At 35.6% G+C, this 23,799-nt stretch overlaps 1 protein-coding gene across 2 annotated transcripts in view; it reads right to left on the bottom strand.

The window, feature by feature from the left end:
• Window positions 1-23,799, bottom strand: part of LOC110019214 (protein RST1) — a 161,105-nt gene that overhangs the window by 15,765 nt on the left and 121,541 nt on the right. For both annotated transcript variants that reach the window (XM_020716796.1, XM_020716797.1), the window contains exons 18-21: window positions 20,999-21,076; window positions 9,661-9,843; window positions 3,972-4,841; window positions 3,533-3,826 (exon numbers count right to left, since the gene is read on the bottom strand). In XM_020716796.1, the coding sequence (XP_020572455.1) occupies window positions 3,533-3,826; window positions 3,972-4,841; window positions 9,661-9,843; window positions 20,999-21,076 (1,425 nt within the window). The remainder of the gene's footprint in view (window positions 1-3,532; window positions 3,827-3,971; window positions 4,842-9,660; window positions 9,844-20,998; window positions 21,077-23,799) is intronic.

The following is a 23,799-nucleotide window of genomic DNA, read 5'->3' as shown; positions in this document are numbered from 1 at the left end:
ATCTCAAGTTGAAAGTCCCACATTTGAATCTGATCCTTCAACTAAATAGTCAGCTAATATGGATCAAAGCAGTAAGATCGTGTAACGACCAGATAAAATTAACTAAGACAAGAATAGAATGTCAGACGGTGTCAAATATTTATTTATTTGAATCTCTCGCTCTGGTCGAAAAGACAAAATAACTTCCTCGACTCCAAATATCAAACCGTAGAGACGCACTTCTCCCAGTTATCTATTATTATTATTACTATCATCATCATTATCATCATATTATTAAAATTCAGTTATTGCAATCTCTACTCTTAATTAAAATTTGAACCATTTCTCGCTTTATATATCACCCTTGCACAGAGGGTCATGCTGATCTTCTATCTATAATTCCAATTTTAATGAATGTCGATCTTCTCAGTATAATTCCAATTTTATTACTATCATCATCATATTATTAAAATTCAGTTATTACAATCTCAACTCCTTATTAAAATTTGAACTATTTCTCGATTTATATGTCATCCTTGCATAGAGGGTCATGCTAACGTTCTCTGTATAATTCCAATTTTATATTAATTTAATACAAAGTTTACTTGAATCAAGAAGAAATTGAAGGGAGATTCAATTTCGAGACAGAGGTGTAAATCACTTTAAAATAAAAGGTACATTTTAATTAAAACTAAAGTTTAATTTATTTAAATTAGAATTAATATATTTAATAGAAATGTTAAATTTTAACAGCAATATGACTCTTTAAGAGGATAAAAAAGGTAAATACTTATTGAAACGAGAAAGGATAAAGTTAAAGTAACATTTTATAACTTTATAAAGTAAATACAGTTTTATAAAGTAAAGAACTGAAATTCCTTTGGAGATTCATATAAAGCATCTGCATATAAATTTAATGCATATTAAAATTATAATTGCTCAATAAGTCAAACTTACTATTGAATTTAATGGTTTCTTTCAAAAAAAATAAAATAATGGAAATGTTAAATTTTAACAGCAATATGACTCTTTAAGAGGATAAAAAAGGTAAATACTTATTGAAACGAGAAAGGATAAAGTTAAAGTAACATTTTATAACTTTATAAAATAAAGAACTGAAATTCCTTTGGATATTCATATAAAGCATTTGCATATGAATTTAATGCATATTAAAATTATAATTGCTCAATAAGTCAAACTTACAATTGAATTTAATGGTTTCTTAAAAAAAAAAAATCAGATTGATATGTCTGACAGAAGAAACTTAGCTCACAAGAGAACAACAGCTGCTAGATACTCTATTTTGGTTTTGTGATTATATTTTCTTTTTGTAATGTTTACTTCAGTGTAGAGATACTGTTGTGTATGGATTGAGATGTTTACTTGTAGATTATGTTATTATTTCTATATGTTTTGATTTATGTATGGTGTACTTTGTGGTTTCTTAGCAACTATTTTACCTATATTAGAAGTTTATAAAAATATGTGGATAGTTAATTAAATATTAATATCATCCGATCAGAGTTTCTGACTTGGTTAATTCTAAGCTATCAGGTCGGATTGTGAAATAATTGTTGAGATGGTTCACTAGCCAATCTACCCTACAAATTAAAATTCTTCTTATCTATTTATTTATTAATAATTTTCAGTTAACATAATCTCCCCTCATAAAAATTTCATCATCTAAATTTTAAAACTAATTATGAAAACAAGCATATCTCAATTGAAAGGATGATTTTTAGTTAAAGTCGGAGCACCTTCTTGTCGTCAAATACAACCCTCGAAAGGGAGAAATGCTGAATGCACAAATCTAAAAATCAAAGATAAATCAAGACTACCCTCTAAGTGAACAAATTAGAATATATATAATAGTTGATAGTAGATAGAAATAGAAGATAATAGGAAAGAAAAGGGATGGAATAGGAAGAAATAGAAAGGGAAAGGATTAAAACAGGAAAAGTGGTGTCAAATTTGTAAAGGGAGGATTCTCTCTCTTTGGGCGACAAGTTCCCTGAACTGAGAGACACCTTGGTTGGACGGGTCAGTCTAGCCTTCCACTAAAGCAGGGCTATCGCGGGTAAGCCCCACGCCAATATGTTCATTAAAATAAGAACTAAGTAAATAAATATTAAAATTTTAATTTTTAATTATAACATTTTCTTTCAATTAAAATTAATTCGTGAATCGAGCTTGATGATGATAATCGACAGCTACAATAATTTATTGCTAAAGTACTAAAACTTACATGTTTGTCATCCACAAATGAGTGCATTTGGAGCATATATAATCAAGTTCATAAGAAAAAGAGAAACCATCTTATGACTATATTATAATCTGAGCACAAGTTATATCTTATGATGATGGCTCCAATGAAAACCCACAGAGTGAGGAGAGTGCTTGAAGACTTTTAATTATTTATTATATTCTTATTTAAATCTATGGATGCTATTATATTGGATAATAGGAGTAAGAGAAATCAATTACACTAAACCCAACTTATGTTATATTTGATATTTTATGTTACTTTCATTTCATGTTTCATGTTAGTTTTGAACAGTTGATGCTACATTATAATTTTGCATCCGGGCTTGGGACCGGCAACGGCAGTGTTTTTACAGCAAACAAAAATAATTATGCATTTTTCAAGTTATTACACGATATTTTACAGCAAACAAAAATAATTACTTCATATACACGCAATTTGTCACACTTTATTATGTTAAATGTTAATGTCTTTTCATAATGGTATATAAATTATAATGTTAATACATTAGTTTTTACCTCTTATTTTTATTGGGGCTTAAATCACACCCCACAAACGAAAAATGTCTCAATGTCCAATTACAAAATTTTAAACATTGCTAGTAAGTTGAATGGTAGATCATCACTACAATAGCAAGTTCATTAGCAGTAGTTTGTCTTTCGATTAGTTTTTTTTTTCAACTAATTAATCGTTTGGATATGTGTTTAGGCTCTAAATTAGTTATTGTAGATGTAATAAGCAGTTCAATAAAGTTCTATTTTATATAATTTAATATAATAGATTTTCAGATGCATGTGTTGATATATTAATCATTTTCTCTTCAACAGGAAATTTTCTTCCTTGATCATAACTCATGAAGGCATTTTCATGAGTTGAGAATAAGCTCCGCCATATCAAATGTATCTGCTTGCCGACCAAAGCTAGGTCGACTTATACAGCATAGGATTTTCAAATTTGCAGAAATACATTCATTTTATGTAGTGCAAAATACAGCCAATTTGACAATTCCAATTTGAGGAATCTCCAGTTTTCGACAATACAGGTACTTGTGCAAGAGCATAACGAAGAACTTTGCATACATTATTTCTAAAGTTCTTTCAGTTGTCAGCATTACTCCCCTATGGTTTTACTGCATATGCATAATCCTACAGGATGGACACGAAGAAATTAATCGCGAAACTGCTCATGCAAGTACAAATAAATAAGCAAGTTGGTAATTCATAAAATTGCTTGCAATATTCAAATAGGAATTTAAAAGCACTTGGACATGACTTGATGCGGTGGACTTACCTGATGGAAGTTAATATTAGACAACCACGAGCACAATTTCCAGACTATGCTGTCTTCTGGAACAGACTGAGACTGTAAGGCGGAAGGCATTGGAATACCCTTAGAACATTCTATTTCCTGAAACGTTTTTGAACACCACTTTTGTCGAAGAAATGCCACAGCCCATGCAGCATGTTTCCGTATCTGCTGATCCTTGGATTCCTTTGCAACGAAAAACAGTTCCTGAACAAAGGATGTAGAAAGGTTTTCACAAGTAGGGCTTAAAATGATTGGGCCTCTTACAAAATCTGAACCCTGCCAAATAGAAAAAAGGAATGAAAGATAGTGAGAGGCAAGCATTATGTATTTACAATGGCGTGCATGCCTAAAGCGTCCGCAATGCCTTTATCCTTAATTTAATGTTTGGAAGGGAATTTAAAATATTATATCAGTTAATAACCTTTCGGTCAAGACTAACTGGCAAAAATGAATCCTGAAGATGCTTGTCAGTAAGATCCCCAGCAGCCGCACCAAATGCATTAACCACTCCAATCATCGCTCCCAGCTGGACAATAGGTGGATGAGATGCTGTGTATCCATTTCTCAAGTCTTCCAACAGAATTTTGATGTCATCATATCTTATAGAGTGAACCCCATAATTCAATATGCATGAGACAAATGATCCAACTCCAACACACGATGCCATACGCAAATTTTGATAATGAATTCCAGACTCTTTTGAATTTAGAAGCTCAGAAACTAGTGAAACATAACGAATCAAGATTGTATTAATCTTACCAATCATAAGATCAACATTTTGGCAAAATGCAACAACAATTGGAATTGCGAGGCATGCGCCTACTGCCAGTGATATATCAGTCAGTTCATTAAAAATTAAGGAACTCTTTTTGGATGATTCGAGAGATGGAATCCAAGAAAGAAGAATGTCTTTCATGATAAGGATGGCATCATTTAGCCCAAGCCGGTGCATTGCAACAACACAAATTCCCAATCCTAATACAATTCCTGCAACACCCCAAGGCTCTTCTTCAAAACTATCAAGCTTCCATTGAGGCAACAGTGAAGAAGCTTCTACACTATCATGGCCATCCAGAAGAAAATATTCAATCAGGTTTTGAAGGGAATCCGAAGCATGAGGACAGAGCTCACTTAGTACCATGATAAGGTTTTTAATCACATCACGAAGTAAATTTTCCTCTATAAGCCTATTGGAATCAACTTCAACACTTGAAAGAAGGCCTTGACATGCAAAACCAAGTGCCAATCCACAAGCTCCCATGACAAGCTGGCTTTTGCTATTAAAAGCTTCCTGACATCACCAAACCCCACAGCATGAATATTCATACGTTATCTAACATGTAACAAGAAGTAGAATGTACTAGCCTAAATACAAGACAATTCCAAAAAAATTGGGAAGAAAAGAACATTGCATAACTATATGCTTAGCTGCATGTACATGCACATAAAATGGCACGTGACAAGAAGTTGATGTCTATATCCGTTCAAAATATCAAAACTGATCCTGACAATAAACGTAAGAATTTAATACTCTCTACCAAGGCATTTTAAAAACTTCCGTCATACCACCTCTATATTTTTATTTCAAATTTCAAAAACATCAAGGCCTGTAATCCTACAGATTCTGTTTAATAAAATAGAATAAGCTTCAATAGAAAGGCCAAATAACTTACAGGAAAAGTTTACTGACAAGACATGACACAATAATTAATTTTTAATTATAAATAGTATTTGTTAAGTATTTATAATAGACTATGGCACTATCATAACAATAGTTTAAATATTAACAAAAAGAATACTAGAAATTACTTCTCTATTAATTTTAGAGGCACTTACATACATACAACAAAATTCCTATGTATTTGCATGTCATACACCTAAACTTTCATATCACATCAAAAATACAACAGCCGCTAATTTTTGAAAGGTGAACTAAACGTTCTCGTGCATAGGTAAAATGCTAAAAATGTAAAAAATCAAAGTTTAGGTGTTAACTATGTAAGTACTTGGAATTATGTGCTATGTACTGAAATTTTCATTAATTTTAACTAAAAATAGTTTTCCATATCAACATAATGTATAAAAAAATCATTTGTAATCCAATAAAATGGTAATCTTAAAATAATAATTAACGCACAATCAAAAAATTTTACCATTGGGCACGAATGTCAAGGCACTTTGGGGGAAAAAAACATTTGAAATTCAAATGAAAGATCATCCAGAATCCCGATTTCAACAAGTTTCTAGTCAAACTAAACGTCTTGACAAGCCGAACCCAATGATACCAAAATTGGTCTGATCCAAGTTCAAACAGGTCCAGATCAAATCATTAAAGCACATTTGGAGACTTTAGACCGTTAATTAAATGATAAAATGAACTTTGAATTTGACATACGTATAATCAAATCGAGTATTTCAATGAGAGAAATCAAACGACCCTAAGCTCACTTAATTACGAAGTCATAAAGGCCCTCAAATTATTAAAAACATATATGTGATTAAAAGACCGAATGACCAAAATGTCTCTTCCCCAAGGGCCATAATTAGACTCCCTCTATTCACATAGAGGGGGGAGAAAGAGAAGTTGAATTCTAGTGTTGTTTTGGGCTACAAACTCAACAATAACTTCTTAACTCCGTAGCGACCATCGTTGACCATTGCCCGTCGCTATTGATTTCACTATTTGTCAACGTCATTCACCTCAAATATTAAAAATAAACTTGAAACTAAATAAGCAAAATGAAAATAAATATAACTAATTTCAATCAAATCTTAAAGTTGAACTGAAATGCACCTCAATAAGAAAATATTTAGAAATTATAGTTGTAGCACTTGTAATTTCATGTTATGAGTCATAATTGATTCATTATTGATGAATGAATAGTATGAAGTGAATTTTGATTGCTACAAGGCAACATTTTACGTGAAATTTTGCATGCAAGCTTTCATGCATTAGAATTCATCCAACGTAAAAATTTTCATTAGAATGTCGTGTTACAAAATGAACTTCGCAATGTGTCCAGATCGTTGAAACCTACTAAATGAGCCCATCCGCACTAATAACAGACTCCATTTTTGGACTCATAATGCCTACAATAATTCGGGTGATAATTGGAATCAATTATTTGTTTTTTGTTTTTGAAAACAAAAATAGGAAATAAATCAAAAAAATGATGTTTGCTTATTTGTTTTTTTTGTTCTATTTTTATTTTTTATTTTTCCGAAGAGTGCTTCTATTTTTAAAATACTCAAAATTGAAAAAAAAAACGTATTTTTGCCTGTTTTTAAAACACTGAAAACAACCGCCTGTCTCTCTCGCGAGCGATGAAGCAAATAAAGCCGAAGGAATAAGTGCAAGATTAATCTTCCTTTGCGGCGGCAAGCGACAAGGTGTATTACTAGGGTTTGGAATGAAGCCACTGTTTCTTTTGCGACTCTCACTTATCTCGAAAGCTAGCTTTACAACCGAAGTGCGCCAAATGGTGCTGCAGGAGCCTGGAGCCTCTAATGAAGCCATGGACCTTGAGCTTGATCCCTTACTCTATCTTTCAAGTAGTGAGTTCAACTGAACATATAAGTAGGAAGCTGATGGTTGTATCTCCATGTTCCCAGTTGTTTTTATGCAGTGGACGAAGCTCTAATTCTGTCGTAATCACCTTAAGGGCTGATGAACAAGGAAGATAACAGGATATATAAATATACAATCACTTATCAATAATAAATTGAGATATAAAAATATGCAATCACTTACTATTCCTATATTCTTGATGCTTTTATCATGGCAATCATATAAATATTAATATAAAAAGATATTAATTCATGGTTTAAATCACACTTCAAATTTGATGGCCAAGAAATTTTAGAAAAATGAGATTTGACAACAAGAGACATAATAAATAAATCAATTAAAACTATTTTATATTCATAAGAGAAAAAAAAATATTAAATTAAAAATAAGCGGGTGAAATTAAATTATATGTTATTATACTACTGAAATTTTAGTTAAAACCAAAATTCTGGATAAGCCAATCAAAATTATAGGTTCTCCTTTAACAAAAATTGAAAATACCCAACCAAACATATTTTACAATTTTTTTTTTAAATAGATAAATTAAAACAGTACCAAACGCGTTTTATGAAAACATAAAACATAAAACGAAAAAAAAAAACAAGCAAAATAAAAACAAAAAACTGAAAGTTATCCCAAACAATGAGCTAAATGATAATTACAAATTTGCTCTTGACATGAACTTTAAAGCATTTGCAAATTTAAAATATGTTTAAATTGAGCTAAAAGGATCATCAGCTTTTGACCGAAGGCGTTATTTTCAAATTTTAGGCTCGTTCACCTATTAGATTCCTTAATAAGCTTATTGTTTCCAAAATAGGGTTTCATCTCTTTCATTCCGGACCCTACCCTCTTAGTTTCAGGATGTTTCCAACTCAAACTTTTTGAAGAACAATCTTTCAAACCCATCTCCCTAATTCACATCTCAAAATCTTAACGCCCAATTAGATTTTTCAAATTGAAGTCATCCATTCCTCATTCAACCTCTTTTGATTTTATTTCAATCTCAATCAAACTCAAACACTTAAACGATCATCAACTCTGAAGCTTTTGGATAGACACTCCTTCCTAAGATGGTCAAATCCCTTTTTTTGAGGAATTTCATAATATACCATCATTAGATTATAAATTCCAACCTTTTGAGCACAATTCTTCAAAATTTCTAAATTTAGATCCATCCATTATCCACTAAGAATCTATCTTTGAAGTTCATACCTTGAAATCTGAACAATACGAGTCAATATTTTAAACGAGAGTTTTCTGTGGAGCTCATAGCTCTGGAGATGTAATTAATTATGATGGCTTATCATTGTAAGTATACCAGACCCCATAAAAATATAAACCCTATCTTACACCCATAAAGTAAGGGAAAAACTCCTGCTTCATTCAATCTATAGATCTTAATAATTTTCATATCTGAATGATTAGATCTATTTCAATGTAATATTTCCTCCCCTCTAGGTGGTATATTATTCATTAAATGTCATATTTGATCATTTAGATAGAAATCTTTCGAGATTTGTGGTGGACACACTCGAATAAAAAAATATCACCAGTCGTCCGTCGTAGACCACTATCAGCCGTTCTCTGCTCTCCTCCATAAGTGGACTTTGCAGTATAACGATGTATCTCAAATATGAAATAACAACATATCTTGAATGTGATGTAACGGCGTATTCCAAATAGGGTGTAACGATGTATCCCAAATACAATATAATAAATAACACCGTATTGAAAATCAGGCGTTAACTCCTAGTGACAACTACATACAATCGTCATACTCAAAATAACAATTTTCTTTCGACTCCTAAAGTTTTTTTTTATATATTGTATGCAGACAAACATTGTATATGGTATGAAGTCATAAATATGCTCTCGCAGTTGTTGGAAAATGCTACATTCTTTATAATTACACACTTATGGTGAAATACTTTGTCTAGACTAGGCCCTGTGATTTTTTCTCTTTCTAAGCTTTTCCAAGTAAAAATCTTGGTGTTTCCTCCTTCAATTTTCAATTTATTTGTATTAGATCATAGTAAAACGTTAAGACATTAAATTATCACTCTATCTTCGCAAATCTTCCGGCATGCAACAATAATATATTAAACTGTAACTATATTACTATTCAGTAACAAGAGAAAAATACAATAATTCGTACTCTTATTAATTTGCTATAATAATTAATGTTAATATATAAAATTGATGTATTAAAATTGTGTTTTGCAAAGAAATGAAACCTCCCATGATGTTGTCATAGAAATTTCAAGAAAAATGTCCAGGAAGCAAGTTCAGCCAAACATGTTTTTCAGTAATTAATTTCTGTTCTTAAAAAAAAAGGCAGAATATAAATCAATAAGGACGCCCAGATTTTTCACCATGTTGTAGGGTTTCCAAGTTCCAAATATTTAAACATCCAACCTTCATTCTTACCATTAATTTTTGCTTATGATACCATGGAGCAATATATTTTACCTTACATAGAAGACTTGTAGCATTAGCAGTTATGAAGGACTCGGACACTGCAATGTTAACAGTTCTGTACCTTCATAAGAACAGTTATGACGTTCATCCTTTGCATTTTATCCGTAGCATGAAAGCAGTTTGATATCACTCCCAAAGAAATTGCAGAGGACCACTGGCGGTGTTCATGTTTGCAATCAACCAACCATTTGAGAAGAAAATCAGACGCAGAGGATATGACAGCATAACATGACGAAGGAACCACCTATGGACAAGAAGAACAATAAGAAATAAAATAATATGTAAAAAGTAATTCATGTTCAGTCATTTGTTGCTGCCTTGATTAAAAAATATATAAAGTACCGTGCAGGCACCAGATGATCAAAAGTCAATTTCATTGTCAGCAGGAGTGGTTTATCCTAACAATTCTAGCATGCAAATACTAAAAGTCCAAACTAGCCTCAATTTATTTTAGTTCCAGCATCAGAATTTTTCTTTCACAAAGTTTCAAAACACTGACTTGTATCTGTCTCTCTTCCAACGACAACAATCTTGGATTACAAGTTTATCCTATGCTTACACATCTGAGTCTCATATATCAAGTCAAGAAATTAGAGTTAAGTGCTCTGCCTTTGCAAAGCTACTAACGAAGGCATAAAAAAATTCAAGATGACCAAACATTTATTGATGTAAATTAAAAATTTATAGAGAACGATACTAACTCGTAAAATCCCCAAACAGATGTCCTTATCCCATAAATCTCCAACTGGATCTCCTAATCCGGGAATAAAGACAAAACAGAGGAGAAATTGAATCTAAGAACCTGTAAAGTTTAAGAACCTGTAAAGTTTGATAATGTTTTTTTTTTTCTGTTTATTAGAGTAACTGTCACGCTTGTAAATCTCCCAAAAATTTCATTTAGAAGTCAATTTTTTCCTCCCTATCAAAATAAAGCAAAAACAAAATATTATTTTAATTGTTAGTTAAGTCAAATTTAATAAGGTTCATAAATTATTACTTTTAAAAATATTATAATAATAAAAACAATAAAAATAATTAATAATAATAATGAAAATACAAATAAAAAGTTGATTTGGTTGCATCTAATTTTATAATAAAATAAGTTTAATTTCAAAAATATTTTATCTTATTTTCTAATTGGTGTAGGATCGATAGTCGATCCATCAACTTCGTAAATGTATCACGTTTGTTGCCTCGAGGTAAGTAGTTGCTCTTTATTATGGGATAAAGATATCATTCCTAGTTAGGGGCATTACCCTTGCTAATTGTATTAGATTCCTAGCTAATCTTAGGTTTAACATTTGCACGTTTTAAAATTTTGTTCATATAATTACAATAGACTTCATTTGTGTTCATAATAACTTTCATGTGTAATTAGCCATGTTGCATACCCATGCTTGGTTACTCAAGTGTAATGTTGCAGTAATTATTATTTCTTTATAGCATTAATGTGTGAAATTTCATTATTACCTTTCACAATTGTTTATAAATACTAGTGACTATTTTATAGTTATATTCTCATGTTTTAATTGTGATATATGAAACATAACTAATATTATAATATTATTATATTTGTATTAAATCATTTTGTTATGGTTAATCGGACTGACGAGTCCTCAGAGAAATCAGTAGTTTTTCATGAGATTGGTTTCCATCTTTGTTTTATGTGTCGTAATGAACCATCTATATATATATATATATATATATATACATTGAGAAAGCCCAATAACTAATATATTAAAAAGAAAGAAGCATGCAGATAGATTGTGTGCGAGGGCCCAAGCATGACACCCTACCCGCACAATAACCACCACATGCAAATGGTTCCAAAAAAAAATATAGAAAAATACATGAGATCCAAAAAAAAACCAAAAGAGCCAAAACACGTAGTATCAGGTAGTTAAAGAGGGACCCAATTTTGCTTTGCCTCTGCCTCTAATTCTAGGAAAGAAGTCAGCTAACAAATTGGTAAGATGAGTGTCATTGTCAGTAGTAACCAATGTATCGTCCAATAAGTTCATGAGTTCGAGTCGGCCTCCATTCTTCTTCTTCCTCCAGGAATAGACCTGTCAATCATCATCCGAAGACTGACACCTGATCAGTGGATTGGTCTAAAGTGTGTCGGACATGTGTAGGTTGTTAAATATAAGAAAAAACTACTTGTTATACCAGCTGATATTTTATTACATTGAAAAAACTACTTGTTATACCAGCTGATATTTTATTGCATTAAAGGGCACTCTCGTGTGTCTTGGCATGTGAGTCTTCTTGAATAACAGTGAGTGGTATAAACAAGTTTGGATTTGTACTTGTAGTATGAGGAGATGCTTCATGGGACTTCAAAGTACCATGCTCCAAACCAGCCGCTGGAATAAGGTGTTCAAAAGCAGGAGCATCCATATGTAGAACGACTTGGGTATGGTGTTTTTCATAAGGAACTGCGAAGTTGGAAAGAGGATCGTGTTGCACCTTCTCAGCAGGGATGATAGGTGGTTGAAATTTAGCGATATCCGACCTTAGATGAGGATGCAAGCGATAGCAGATAGTAGAACTGTGGCCAAACATATGGCCAAACATACTACAATGTACTACAATGAAAGCAATAAGAAGGGTGTGGTTTTATTTCAACCTTCCGTCAATACCCGTTGTGAGTGGTTTCAATGCAAACATCATCCGGAGCTGATTGAGTGATATCTTTCTCAACACAAACACACAAGCCATAGAGGGTCTGGTGGCAGCAAGCGTAGGACTATCAACCTTGAGAGTCTTACCGTAAGCAGTTGCTAAGGAGTAGAGAATTTTCAAGTTGAACAAATGTAATTTTAACCACGGAAACTTTATCTAAACAGGAATGATAGGGAACTCCGCTTTTGGATCAAAATCAACAGTCAACTTCAGGATTTTCATAAAACGGTTGTCGATCTTGATAATTTTACGAGAAAAAAAATGGATATAATCCACATCGTGAGATAACTAAATAAGTATATGTCGGTCGTGAAGTAAGGCAATATTTCAACTGTCCAATAACTTCATAGCATCAAAATCTTTTTGAATTATCTCAAGTTTTTGGTGACCATAAAGAAATTTCTCCACTAGAGCAAAACGCCAAGAAGACACAAGAGTGCTGGTTTCAACCTCAATGAGAAAAAGAGCAGACTTTCCTTTATTTTATTAAGTTTTTTAATGAAACTGTGATCACCACAACCTTCAAGAGCCTCGTGAAAAGATTGTGGAACATTACAAGACTTACGATACCAAAACTCAGGCTCTGAACCTGAAAGAGAGGCACGAGTAGGAATTGGAAAGTCGTCGGCAAGGGCAGTGACATAAGAACGGAGCGTCGATGCCATCTCCACGGGCAAGAGGACCACGTCAGATTTCATCTTGCACCTGGCTTCCAATTGAAAACTCCACTAGACACCTCTTGTCAATGCTGACTCTGTTCTTCTTCAACTTCGTCAGAGAATACGGTTGGGAATATCTATGAGTTATGAGGCTCAATTTCTACACCATTTGTGTAGACGTCACATTCTTGATGCTCCCTCCATCAAAGATGACCATACAATTTTGTTCATATTGCAACGGGTCTAGAATATGTTATGGCGAAGCCACTGTGACTTCATCATATCCCTAATCTGTAGAACCCGTCGAACCAAAAGCATCTCGCTCTCATCTAGTGGAAGATGGTACACCTCATCCTATTTCTTCCGCTATCTTTTTTGTTGTTGACCTCCTCCATTGCACCCTATTTGGTAAAAGACAACTTGGCTCATCGGGCAACTGGAGGCGATGTACCAAAATCCATGGCATCTGAAGCACTTTCAGACTGAGACTGTAATGGGTGTGTTGCTCTTCTAAGGCTTCTTCTCACTCTGAGTAACTTTATCCTTATCCTAACAAGTCTTCTCATTTCCCTGAAACATGCTCTTATTAATGTCTCCCACTGCGGGTGGTCGTCTGTACAGTGGTAGTTGTATGCTTTGTTTATGAAGTTTCTCAACTTTCAATCATAAGGTTTGGACATCTCCCAATGACCAATAAGGATGCAGCCGCACAACATTACTAGTAGTGAGCCTCAAACCCCCAGATAACGGGCTATGGAATGTTTCTTTGGATGGACCAACACACACATCATCAACCACTGGTCAAACTGTGTCGTGAACTCCTCCATTGATAGGTCTCTCTACTAGGTGGTGGAGTCACAAAAACATATCCTGGTGATGACAAGAAGGTATGTATTTTCTCTGCATCTCCTTCCTCATCTTCTCCCATACAGTAATCTTGTCACTGTCTTCTCTCTTTTTAACCAAGCGTCGTTTATTACGGCAGAGAGGACCCAAGCCAGTGTAGTTGAGTGGAGAGGCGACTGCGAGCGAGCAGTCGTCGAGTGGACAAACGATTGCGAGCTAGCGTTGTCGACTAAGAGTTGTGAGAGCAGTGAAGTCGTCGCCATGGGAGCGACGAAGAGAAGGATAGAAGTCGAATATTCACCATCGGGAATCGACATCAGGCGAAACCCTATATGTCAATCATTCAATCTGCACACAATGCTCATGATGGAGATTCGACAGAAGTTTTACCTGCCCTAAAACTTATCACTGATGTAACGGGTGGCAATATTTCTGTTGCATTTTCACCACTTCATCAAGATGAGCAAGTTGTTACTGTTACTCATACACATGGGGCTCATGATGTGCAATAACATACACCTGTCCAACCACCTTTGAACCAATCCACTAATCAGATGAGTCAATCGCCGGATGAGGAACGATAGATTTATACATCTAGGAAGAAAAAGAAAAATGGAGGTCTATTACCAAATTTGATGGATGATACATTAGTTGTTTCAGGTAATGGCAACAAACTTAATAATTTGTTAACTGGATCTCGTCCTAGAACCAGAGGCAGAAACAAGGCTAAATTGGATATTTCGCATGCTAACTGAATTTGCGAGTGTTGGCAGACTATTGGCGTATTTTTTTCTATTTCTACTCTTTAATCTTTCTTTTTGTATACATGTATTTCTCTGTGTTTTATGTCGGGCGGTTAGGGTGTCAATTTAGGCCCTTTCATCCAAACTATCTGTATCTTTACTTTTATTAATATATTCGAATTTGGGCTTTCTCTCTCTGTCTCTATATATATATATAATATATATAGACATATCGCCTTTAGCGTCCTTCGGCTTCGGGATTTACTCGTCTCGTTTGCTTCCATTTGCGTTGTCTCGCGGCAGTGCTGCGTCTTCGGTCTCGACTGCGACAGAGCCACTCCCTGCCTGTGTCTCGTCTGCGACAGAGCCGCTCGACCTGTCTGCGTCTCTTCTGCAACAGCGCCGCTCGACACCTTCCTTCTGCTACGTCTCGTCTACTACAGAGCTGCTTGACTACTCGCGTTTCTCCTGCGACAGAGCCACCCGGTCTGCTCGGCTCTGCCTTTGCCATCTGCGACAGTCGTTCGACACTCGTGCAGCTTCTTTCACTGTGTTGCAGGTTGGCACTAGCTGCAGTAATGGCCTTAGGGCTTTCCTACGTCGCCTCCCTCGTCGGTGATAACCCCGCCAAACCAACTTATGCTAAAGTGGTTCCCAAACGCAACTCCCCTTTTCACATCGCAGATAGTGCGGTATTCCCGCAGATTTATCATGATTCTGTTGCAGGAAATGATGATTGCAATCTCATAAAAAAAAAAGTAGAGAAAAAATGGGCAAACTAGCAATTTTCTTTTCTGAATCTGAATTTTTAACTAGTGCAGAAAAATACAAATTTACACTAGTTGGAAAGTTCCAATTAGGTTGCCCTAAGATGGAGATCATCATGAAGGTTTTTGAAGATTTCAAACTGGTTGGGGATTGACAGGTGGGTCATTTCAACGAAACGCATGTTATGATACAGTAGAGCATAAAAGATGATTACACGAGAATTTTTTCAAAGAAATTCATCACAATTGAGGGCAAACATATGAAATTGCTCAAATGGACCCCCAATTTTAATCTCAGTCAAGAACCCCCAATTGCACGTATCTGATTCTCATTACCTGAACTAAAGCTTCATTTCGTTGACCTACCTATCTTATATGAAATTGAGACTATCATTGGAAAACATATGCAGGTAGACTTACCTACAGTTCATTTCTCAAGACCCTCTATAGCAATGATTTTGATTGAACGAGATATTAGACTACCAGATGTAGAAGAAGTCTGCTCGGATCTGCTCACAATGGTTATTGACAAAAAATAATTATAGAACAAAAACCATACTATTGCAAACACTGCAAGATGTTTGGGCACCCGCAGGAAAAATATTTCAAATTGCACCCATAATTGAGAACCAATAGTCAAAAGCAGGAACACACTATTAGTGCATCCCATGTGCCTGAACGTGCTCTCAGCAAACCTGATAACAGCTAACCTGAGGAGAGAATCACCACAAGACAGGAGTTGGTATCTGCCCCTGGGATCCCTTCTCCTGACCATACTACAACGGATAATGTTCGAACTAAAAAACCAGGATAGTCCCGCACCTCCTATTCAGGAAGCATCACGTGCAGAAGTAATAATTCACACTTCACATACACTGGAACCTATCGCAGTGACAATGACTGTCTTTCCTACTACTGCAATGTTTCTTCCAATTGAAATTTTGATAGAGAAGATAATTATGGCTTAGGGTGAAGAATTGATTTACACTTCTCGGCGGAAGAAGAAAGCTGGGGGCTCACTCCAACTTGGAAACTTAATGGATGATACTTTGGTGACTCCTGGCAATGGCACGACTCTTCAAAATTTGTTATCTGATTTCGCTCTTAAAACTAAAGGAAGAGGCAGGACTAAACTGACTCGTCCCTTACTACTTGTTTTCTGAATGTTTTAAATTTGTTTTACATTTTATTAAGTCTATATGTATCTTTTTGTTGAGTGGGGTTGGAGTTTTCCCCCCCCCCGACACAGACCTATATTTAGGCCCACCCATACAAACTTATCTGTATCTTTATCTTTAATATATCAGCCCTTGGGGTTTTTCATAATATATATATATATATATATATATGAGTGTGTAGTTATGTATATAATTAAATTGTATATTATTATGTAGTATAAAATGATTGGCAAGTCATATACGTACAAAAACACCTAATATTGTAGAATGTAAATATCTACATAAAAGTGCATGTGTTTAAATCACTCTTATTCATGATCATAGGCAAGAGATAGTCCTTGCAAATTTTGGCATATACATAGTAAATCATCCATACTTATTGTTCATACTACACACATCACTTTTCTTGACGTTTATACTGTAATAAATAGTTGTTACTTAATGAGTTTGTTTGTCAAACTCACTACTTTATATTTTGTATAACATGTTACATTAAGCCACCAATAGAACCGCATCTCCATCAGAGTAGACTTTCCATATTTACATTTACTGTTAATATTTCTTCAATTTCATATGAGTTATTGTATTTTTTTATCTGGGTTTAGGTAATTGTTTTCTTATTTTTATTTTAGTTGGTTTAGGTTGTCTTATTTTCTTTGAGTCATATCAATAAAATTTTCGTATTATTATTTATGGAATAAAATAAAATTTTCTTATTTATTTTTGTTATTACTTACACACTCTTTTTTCTTTTAAGCATATAAAATATGTTCAATTCTATTCACCATGTCTCGTGTTGTCGGAGAGCACCGTCTCTTCCGCACCCGGGATGTGACAGTCTTAACAGAAATACAAGCAAAAATTGAACTCTTAAACCAAAAAACACACATAAATACTAGTTGATAACTCTGAGAGGTGGGACTCATTCCTATTTGGGCAATAACACTATTCCTAAGATCATTTGTCCAAAATTCCAACCCAACTAAACCCTCAGCTGAGCTGGTCCATTTCAGTTAGGAAAGCAGCCAGACAACTCCGCAACAGTTTACCGAGATTGAAGGAGCTTTGGCTGCATTCTTCGAAGCTTTTGGCTACACATTGTTGGTGACAGAGTTGTTGTAATCTCCTGGGACTAAATGATCTCCGACGGCAGCTTTGATAGCACCTGTATCCCGCCATCAGTAGCAATATCTCTTAAAAAGCCAAAGGAGTTTTCTCCACTTGCAAGCATACATCCATATTAATCCAACCTTTTAGGGGACACTACTAAATTGCACTAGAACTTCGTGTCACGTAAATTTTATTAAATCCTCCCAAAGTAGAACATGGTTGGCTCAACCTGATTTGAATTGAGGGTAACTTGAATCTCCCAGCACGGTGGTGGACATAGTGGTAAGGTATTGATCGTGATATCCTGAAATACTCTCAGTCGTGACTGTGTCAAGTCAAAAATCAATATCTCAATCTTTCATCCTCTATTGTTATCAAAACTGATCTCACTGATGCTTAGCAAGGGCACCTGTGATCTCGGACTCGGCGGAAGGTATGAGAACGATATGCTTACCATCTTTGGAGTACGTGTTCATGTACCCATCGGGCTGAGTCTTGTGGTCATACTGCCACGACCACCCTAGCAAAATGTGGCAAGCATCTATGGCACCATGTCGCACCACATCGGATCTTGCACCTGGCTTCCAATTGAAAACTCCACTAGACACCTCTTGTCAATGCTGACTCTGTTCTTCTTCAACTTCGTCAGAGAATACGGTTGGGAATATCTATGAGTTATGAGGCTCAATTTCTACACCATTTGTGTAGACGTCACATTCTTGATGCTCCCTCCATCAAAGATGACCATACAATTTTGTTCATATTGCAACGGGTCTAGAATATGTTATGGCGAAGCCACTGTGACTTCATCATATCCCTAATCTGTAGAACCCGTCGAACCAAAAGCATCTCTCTCTCATCTAGTGGAAGATGGTACACCTCATCCTATTTCTTCCGCTATCTTTTTTGTTGTTGACCTCCTCCATTGCACCCTATTTGGTAAAAGACAACTTGGCTCATCGGGCAACTGGAGGCGATGTACCAAAATCCATGGCATCTGAAGCACTTTCAGACTGAGACTGTAATGGGTGTGTTGCTCTTCTAAGGCTTCTTCTCACTCTGAGTAACTTTATCCTTATCCTAACAAGTCTTCTCATTTCCCTGAAACATGCTCTTATTAATGTCTCCCACTGCGGGTGGTCGTCTGTACAGTGGTAGTTGTATGCTTTGTTTATGAAGTTTCTCAACTTTCAATCATAAGGTTTGGACATCTCCCAATGACCAATAAGGATGCAGCCGCACAACGTTACTAGTAGTGAGCCTCAAACCCCCAGATAACGGGCTATGGAATGTTTCTTTGGATGGACCAACACACACATCATCAACCACTGGTCAAACTGTGTCGTGAACTCCTCCATTGATAGGTCTCTCTACTAGGTGGTGGAGTCACAAAAACATATCCTGGTGATGACAAGAAGGTATGTATTTTCTCTGCATCTCCTTCCTCATCTTCTCCCATACAGTAATCTTGTCACTGTCTTCTCTCTTTTTCTGCCTTTGCAAGTTTTCTCAACAAAAGGAGGAGCTCTTTCTCAGTTTAATGGCCGCAAGCTTCACCTCTGGTCTTCTGGAACAACTTTGTATTCAAAGATCCTCTCAACTGAATGTAGTCATTTGATAAAATTGTCTGAATCATACCTTCATTAAACTTCGATAGATCTACTTTTATTCTGAAATGTCTGTGTCCTTCATATATTGTCTATTCTCTGTCTCCTCTGATAATGATTTTCAAGGTATTGGGGCCAGTCTTACTCATCACTGAAGTCATCCGTCACGACTATTCATATCACGATCAAGGGTAATCTCCCCCTGAGTTCCACCATCTATTTCTGCAAGCCACTATTGAAGACAACAAAACTCGCATTGTATCTCTTCTGAGTAGGCCCAGGCTTGTATCTCCTTAGTGGCATGGTTAGGGTTTGGGATTTGTGAGACTAGCAAGGGTATTTGGTAATAGGAAAGAAAAAATTTTGGTGGAGATGGTTTGGGTATGGAGGATGCTAGGACACTCTAGAATAGGACTAGAGTTAAGCTGGCTCTAACACCAAATAGTACTGGAGCTAACTCAAACCACTATAGAAGTGCAAATATTATCTCTGAAATTCATAAGGGTTACAAAAAGCACACTTGAAAACATGGAAACAACACATACAAAACTAGGGCATAGTTTGGAGTGGTGGTGCTGCAGTTTGAGGGAGTGGAAGGTGGTTGTTAGGAGTTTGCTAGTGGTAGTAGGAAAGTGGTAAGGGTGGCGGAAAGAATGACTGTAGAGTGACTGCAAGTTTGGTGGCAGGGGACGGTGCAAGGATAAACCATGAGGTTTTCTAGTCGTGGAGGACAGGCGTGGGTGCAAGAGCTGCAGTTGTGGTATGTGAGAGCTAGATGTGTGTGGACTACCGGGAGGGTTGGATGTGTGGGAACTACCGTGAGGTAGCAGCATGTAATAGGGGATGCTGCAGAGGGCTGAACGGCAGGAAGCGGGGGTGCGGTTGAACTGCAGGTGGGGAAGTGGTAGGGAGAATGGAGGCTTGCATGTGAGGTCACGGAGGGGTTTTTGCAGCTAGGATGGCCGGAGGGGTTTTGGGGCTACAAAAGACAGCAAGATTGACGTCCTTGGTGAGGTGGATGGTTGCTGCGGTGATGCCGACAGTAACGGGAGTAGAGGCAAGGTTGTGGAGGATGTGCAGAGGTCGAAGAAAATCATTACCATGAACAAGATACAACCAAAACACCACCCGTCATCAAATACAATCGTAGAAGGGAAAATCTAAACGCCTGACGGCTGTCCTAACAGAAACACAAGCAAAAATTGAATCCTAAAAACTAGAAGATGCACATAAATACAAGTTGATAGATAATAGAGGTGGGACCCATTTCAATATGTGGGGAAGCCCTCTAGTCCAGCCGACCCTAATTCCAACCTAGCTAAATCGATCCGGTTCAGCCAGCAAAGCAGCCAGGCAACCCCCACATCACTATCCCAAACACCTTATTTAAATCATATAATTTACGGTAGCTGCACGATAAATTTATATCAGTCCATTTCATAAGATAATATTTTTAATTTTTTCAGAAAAATGCCAGGGAAAGCTCACAATTGCTGGAAAAAAGCATCATAAACTCATTGCGAGTGGCAAAATATTGATGTCAGTTCATATAGAGAAGCTAATAAAAGCACACCACTCATTGCACCAGCAAAAACACGTAGTAGCTACACAGTCACATACCTCAAGTTATATCACTTTGTTGTGGACTTTAATGTAGGATAAGAATAAACGGGAGATTTTTTTTGTGGTTATGCATGCATCTATTTTAAGATTAGTATATGTATTTTCACCAAAATTTCTCCTGAAGGATAGTATTTCAGTTTTGCAATAACAGATTAATCGAGAAAAAAAAAATTTTTCTTACCAAGCAGAGCGAACCAATTGCCAATGCTATATTTACAGAAGCTTGAGGTACTGCGTCGACGGCAACTTTACAGCATATCTACGTAGGAACAAAAAAAACAATTATTCATGAAAGATCTACTCAAAAAATTACTAATAAGCTGCTGACTGCGAAGCTTCAACTAGAAATAGTATAATTCTCGGAATTCTAGGGACAAAAAAAGAAAAATAAACCAAGTCATAAGAAGAAAAGTAATGCAGTAGCATTTAGTGACTGTATAGCAAACATAGCATATTTCTTATTGCATCAACTCATCAATCCTTTTTGTTCAAACAATTCCCATTTGTTTCCACTCGTAGAAGATCCAAAGCTATTACCCAATCCTGTCCATTAAAAAAAGTCAACTTTCAAATCCAATACATCTTTGAAAGATTTATGGTTCATTTGAGATAAGTATAGGAAATTTCATAATAATAGAGTAGTCGTGGAAAAAATATCTTATTTGAAAGTTATTATTATAACTTTTTTTTTCTAGTTTGAAAAAATAAGATAACTTTTTATAGTTATCATATTCTAGTAAATTTGATTATTAATATAATTTAAGAAAAAAACTAAGAAATAAGTGTCCCAGCAACACTACAGTATCGATCAAAAAAGCAACCGACCCAAACAAAAACATAGATATCAATGTTCGATATAGCCAAAAGGAGTTACCATCAAGAAAAACAAGAGCAAGTTAAGAAAAGGGATAAAGGGGAGATTAAGTAGAGATAAACGAGGAAACCAAGATAATTTTGCTCTACTTATTTCTCCACATTTTTAGAGTTGACTACCTTTTAGGAGGGAAATCCTGGATAAGTTTGTTATTTTTAGAAAAGAAATTATAGTCTAGTTTCTTTAGAACTTGAAAAGTTTACATTCCTTTTTTATCTCCATAAATAGGGATCAACTTTGTAATCTGAATCAAGTTCATATGTAAATCTAATTACAAAGACAATCCCATTCAGTAATAGTTAACAGATAGATGAAATCCATTCACATTTTGAAAAAAAATCAGTTGAAAAACTTACAAAGTTGTAAGTAAAAGAAACCATTAAATTATATGATATACCAAAAGTAATTGTATTAAATAAAAATGGAAACCTTTTGTTGCGAAAAACGACGACAATAAAGCGAAAAATGGAACGAGTAAAATTGCACGCAGAAAAACACCAGAGCGACACACAGATTTACATGGTTCGGCAAATTTGCCTACGTCCATGGAGCTACAGAGGATTTTATTTTTTCGAAGAATTACAATGTCGAGTGCCTTGACGTTTACATGAAAATCTCTATTTTTCTCTCTCCCTTTCTCTCTCTCTCTTCCTCTCTTTCTCTTAATTCTTAAGAGAACTTGGCTTAGTTTTGCTTGGTTCTTAAGAGGACTTGGCTTAGTCTTGCTTGGCTTGGCTTCTCATTTAAGCCAAAAGAGACTATTTATAGAAATCATGATAGCGGTAGGTGAGATGTGGTAGGAGAGTGATATGTGGGAAAGTAAGTGAGCGGTAGGTGAGATTATTAATTAGGAGGCTAATTAAATTTCGGTGAACCGGGTCTCCACATTACCCAACAATTCTCCCACTTGGAGACTGGGACACTGACTGCATCAGCTACTGGTTCCATCATCTACTAGTTGTACTGACCTTTTCCTCAAACATGATATCTTCCACTTCTGCAACTCGAAGTCTCTGTCTTCATGCCAGAAGACCTGCTAAAGTTGAGCACAACTTCAGCTTCTCACAAGTAACACCCTCACTTGACATATCACTGTCAGTGTAATCTTGTATCACTCACAAGTAACACCCTCACTTGACATATCACTGTCAGCGTAATCTTGTATCACTAAGCTCTTTCATGGGTTACTCCTGTATCTGCTTATAACTCCCACTTCATGAGCAACATTTTGCCCCTCCTTAAAGCTCTTTTCAACAAGTTCAGCCTTGTACATCTTACTGTCACCAAACACAGACACTCACTTGTTGTGCAATGTCTTCTTCCTTGGTAGAAGTTCTGCCAGCTCCCAAGTCTGATTCTCTGGCAGGGAATCCGTTTCCTCCTTCTTGGTCAGCTCCCACTTATTCGAATTCTCATCTTGCAAGATTTCTTCATAACTTTGTAGTTCTCCACCATTTGTCTGTACAAGACCCGGTTTACCTGTCTTTGGTGCTATATCACTTTTCAAGAAATTGACCTTCTTCTGCTTCCTCATAATGCATCACTGACTCATGTGTCCTTGCCTGAATAAACCTGTAGTCATATATAGTGTGTCAGTTTTCTTATCCCGAGCCAATACTAATGCTTCTTTGGTAACCTTCCAGATGCTATCTGAGAACACTACCGAATGACCATCTTCATTGAGCTGCCCAATAGAGATGAATTTTTTCTTCAACTCAGGAACGTGTCTTTCCTTTTGTAAATTCCATTTGCTCTTGTTAGGGAGTGCAATATCAACGTCTCCCATCCCCACCACGTCCAGAGCTTTTCCATTAGCCAAATATATCTTCCTAAAATTACTTGCAACATAATTTCGCATTAACTCCCGACAAAAAAATGTATGGAAGGAAACCCCTGAATCCAGTACCCAGTTATCAACAAAACTGTGAATTATCAGCAATAGCGCATCCTGTATTTCTTCAGTTACAACATTAGCGTCATTATTCTCCTTCTTCTTAGGATCTTGCAGTTTTTTTTTATGTGGTCAGTCTTGCCACAATTCTAGCAGGTTGCCTGCTGACAAGACTTTGATTTAGATCTTCCTCTGTTTGAGTTCATGTCATGTGATC

The sequence above is a fragment of the Phalaenopsis equestris genome, unplaced genomic scaffold, assembly GCF_001263595.1.
Source record: "Phalaenopsis equestris unplaced genomic scaffold, ASM126359v1 Scaffold000054, whole genome shotgun sequence".
Taxonomy (NCBI): domain Eukaryota; kingdom Viridiplantae; phylum Streptophyta; class Magnoliopsida; order Asparagales; family Orchidaceae; genus Phalaenopsis; species Phalaenopsis equestris.
The sequence above is the reverse complement of the archived record's forward strand: the minus strand, read 5'-3'. Positions and strand labels throughout refer to the sequence as shown.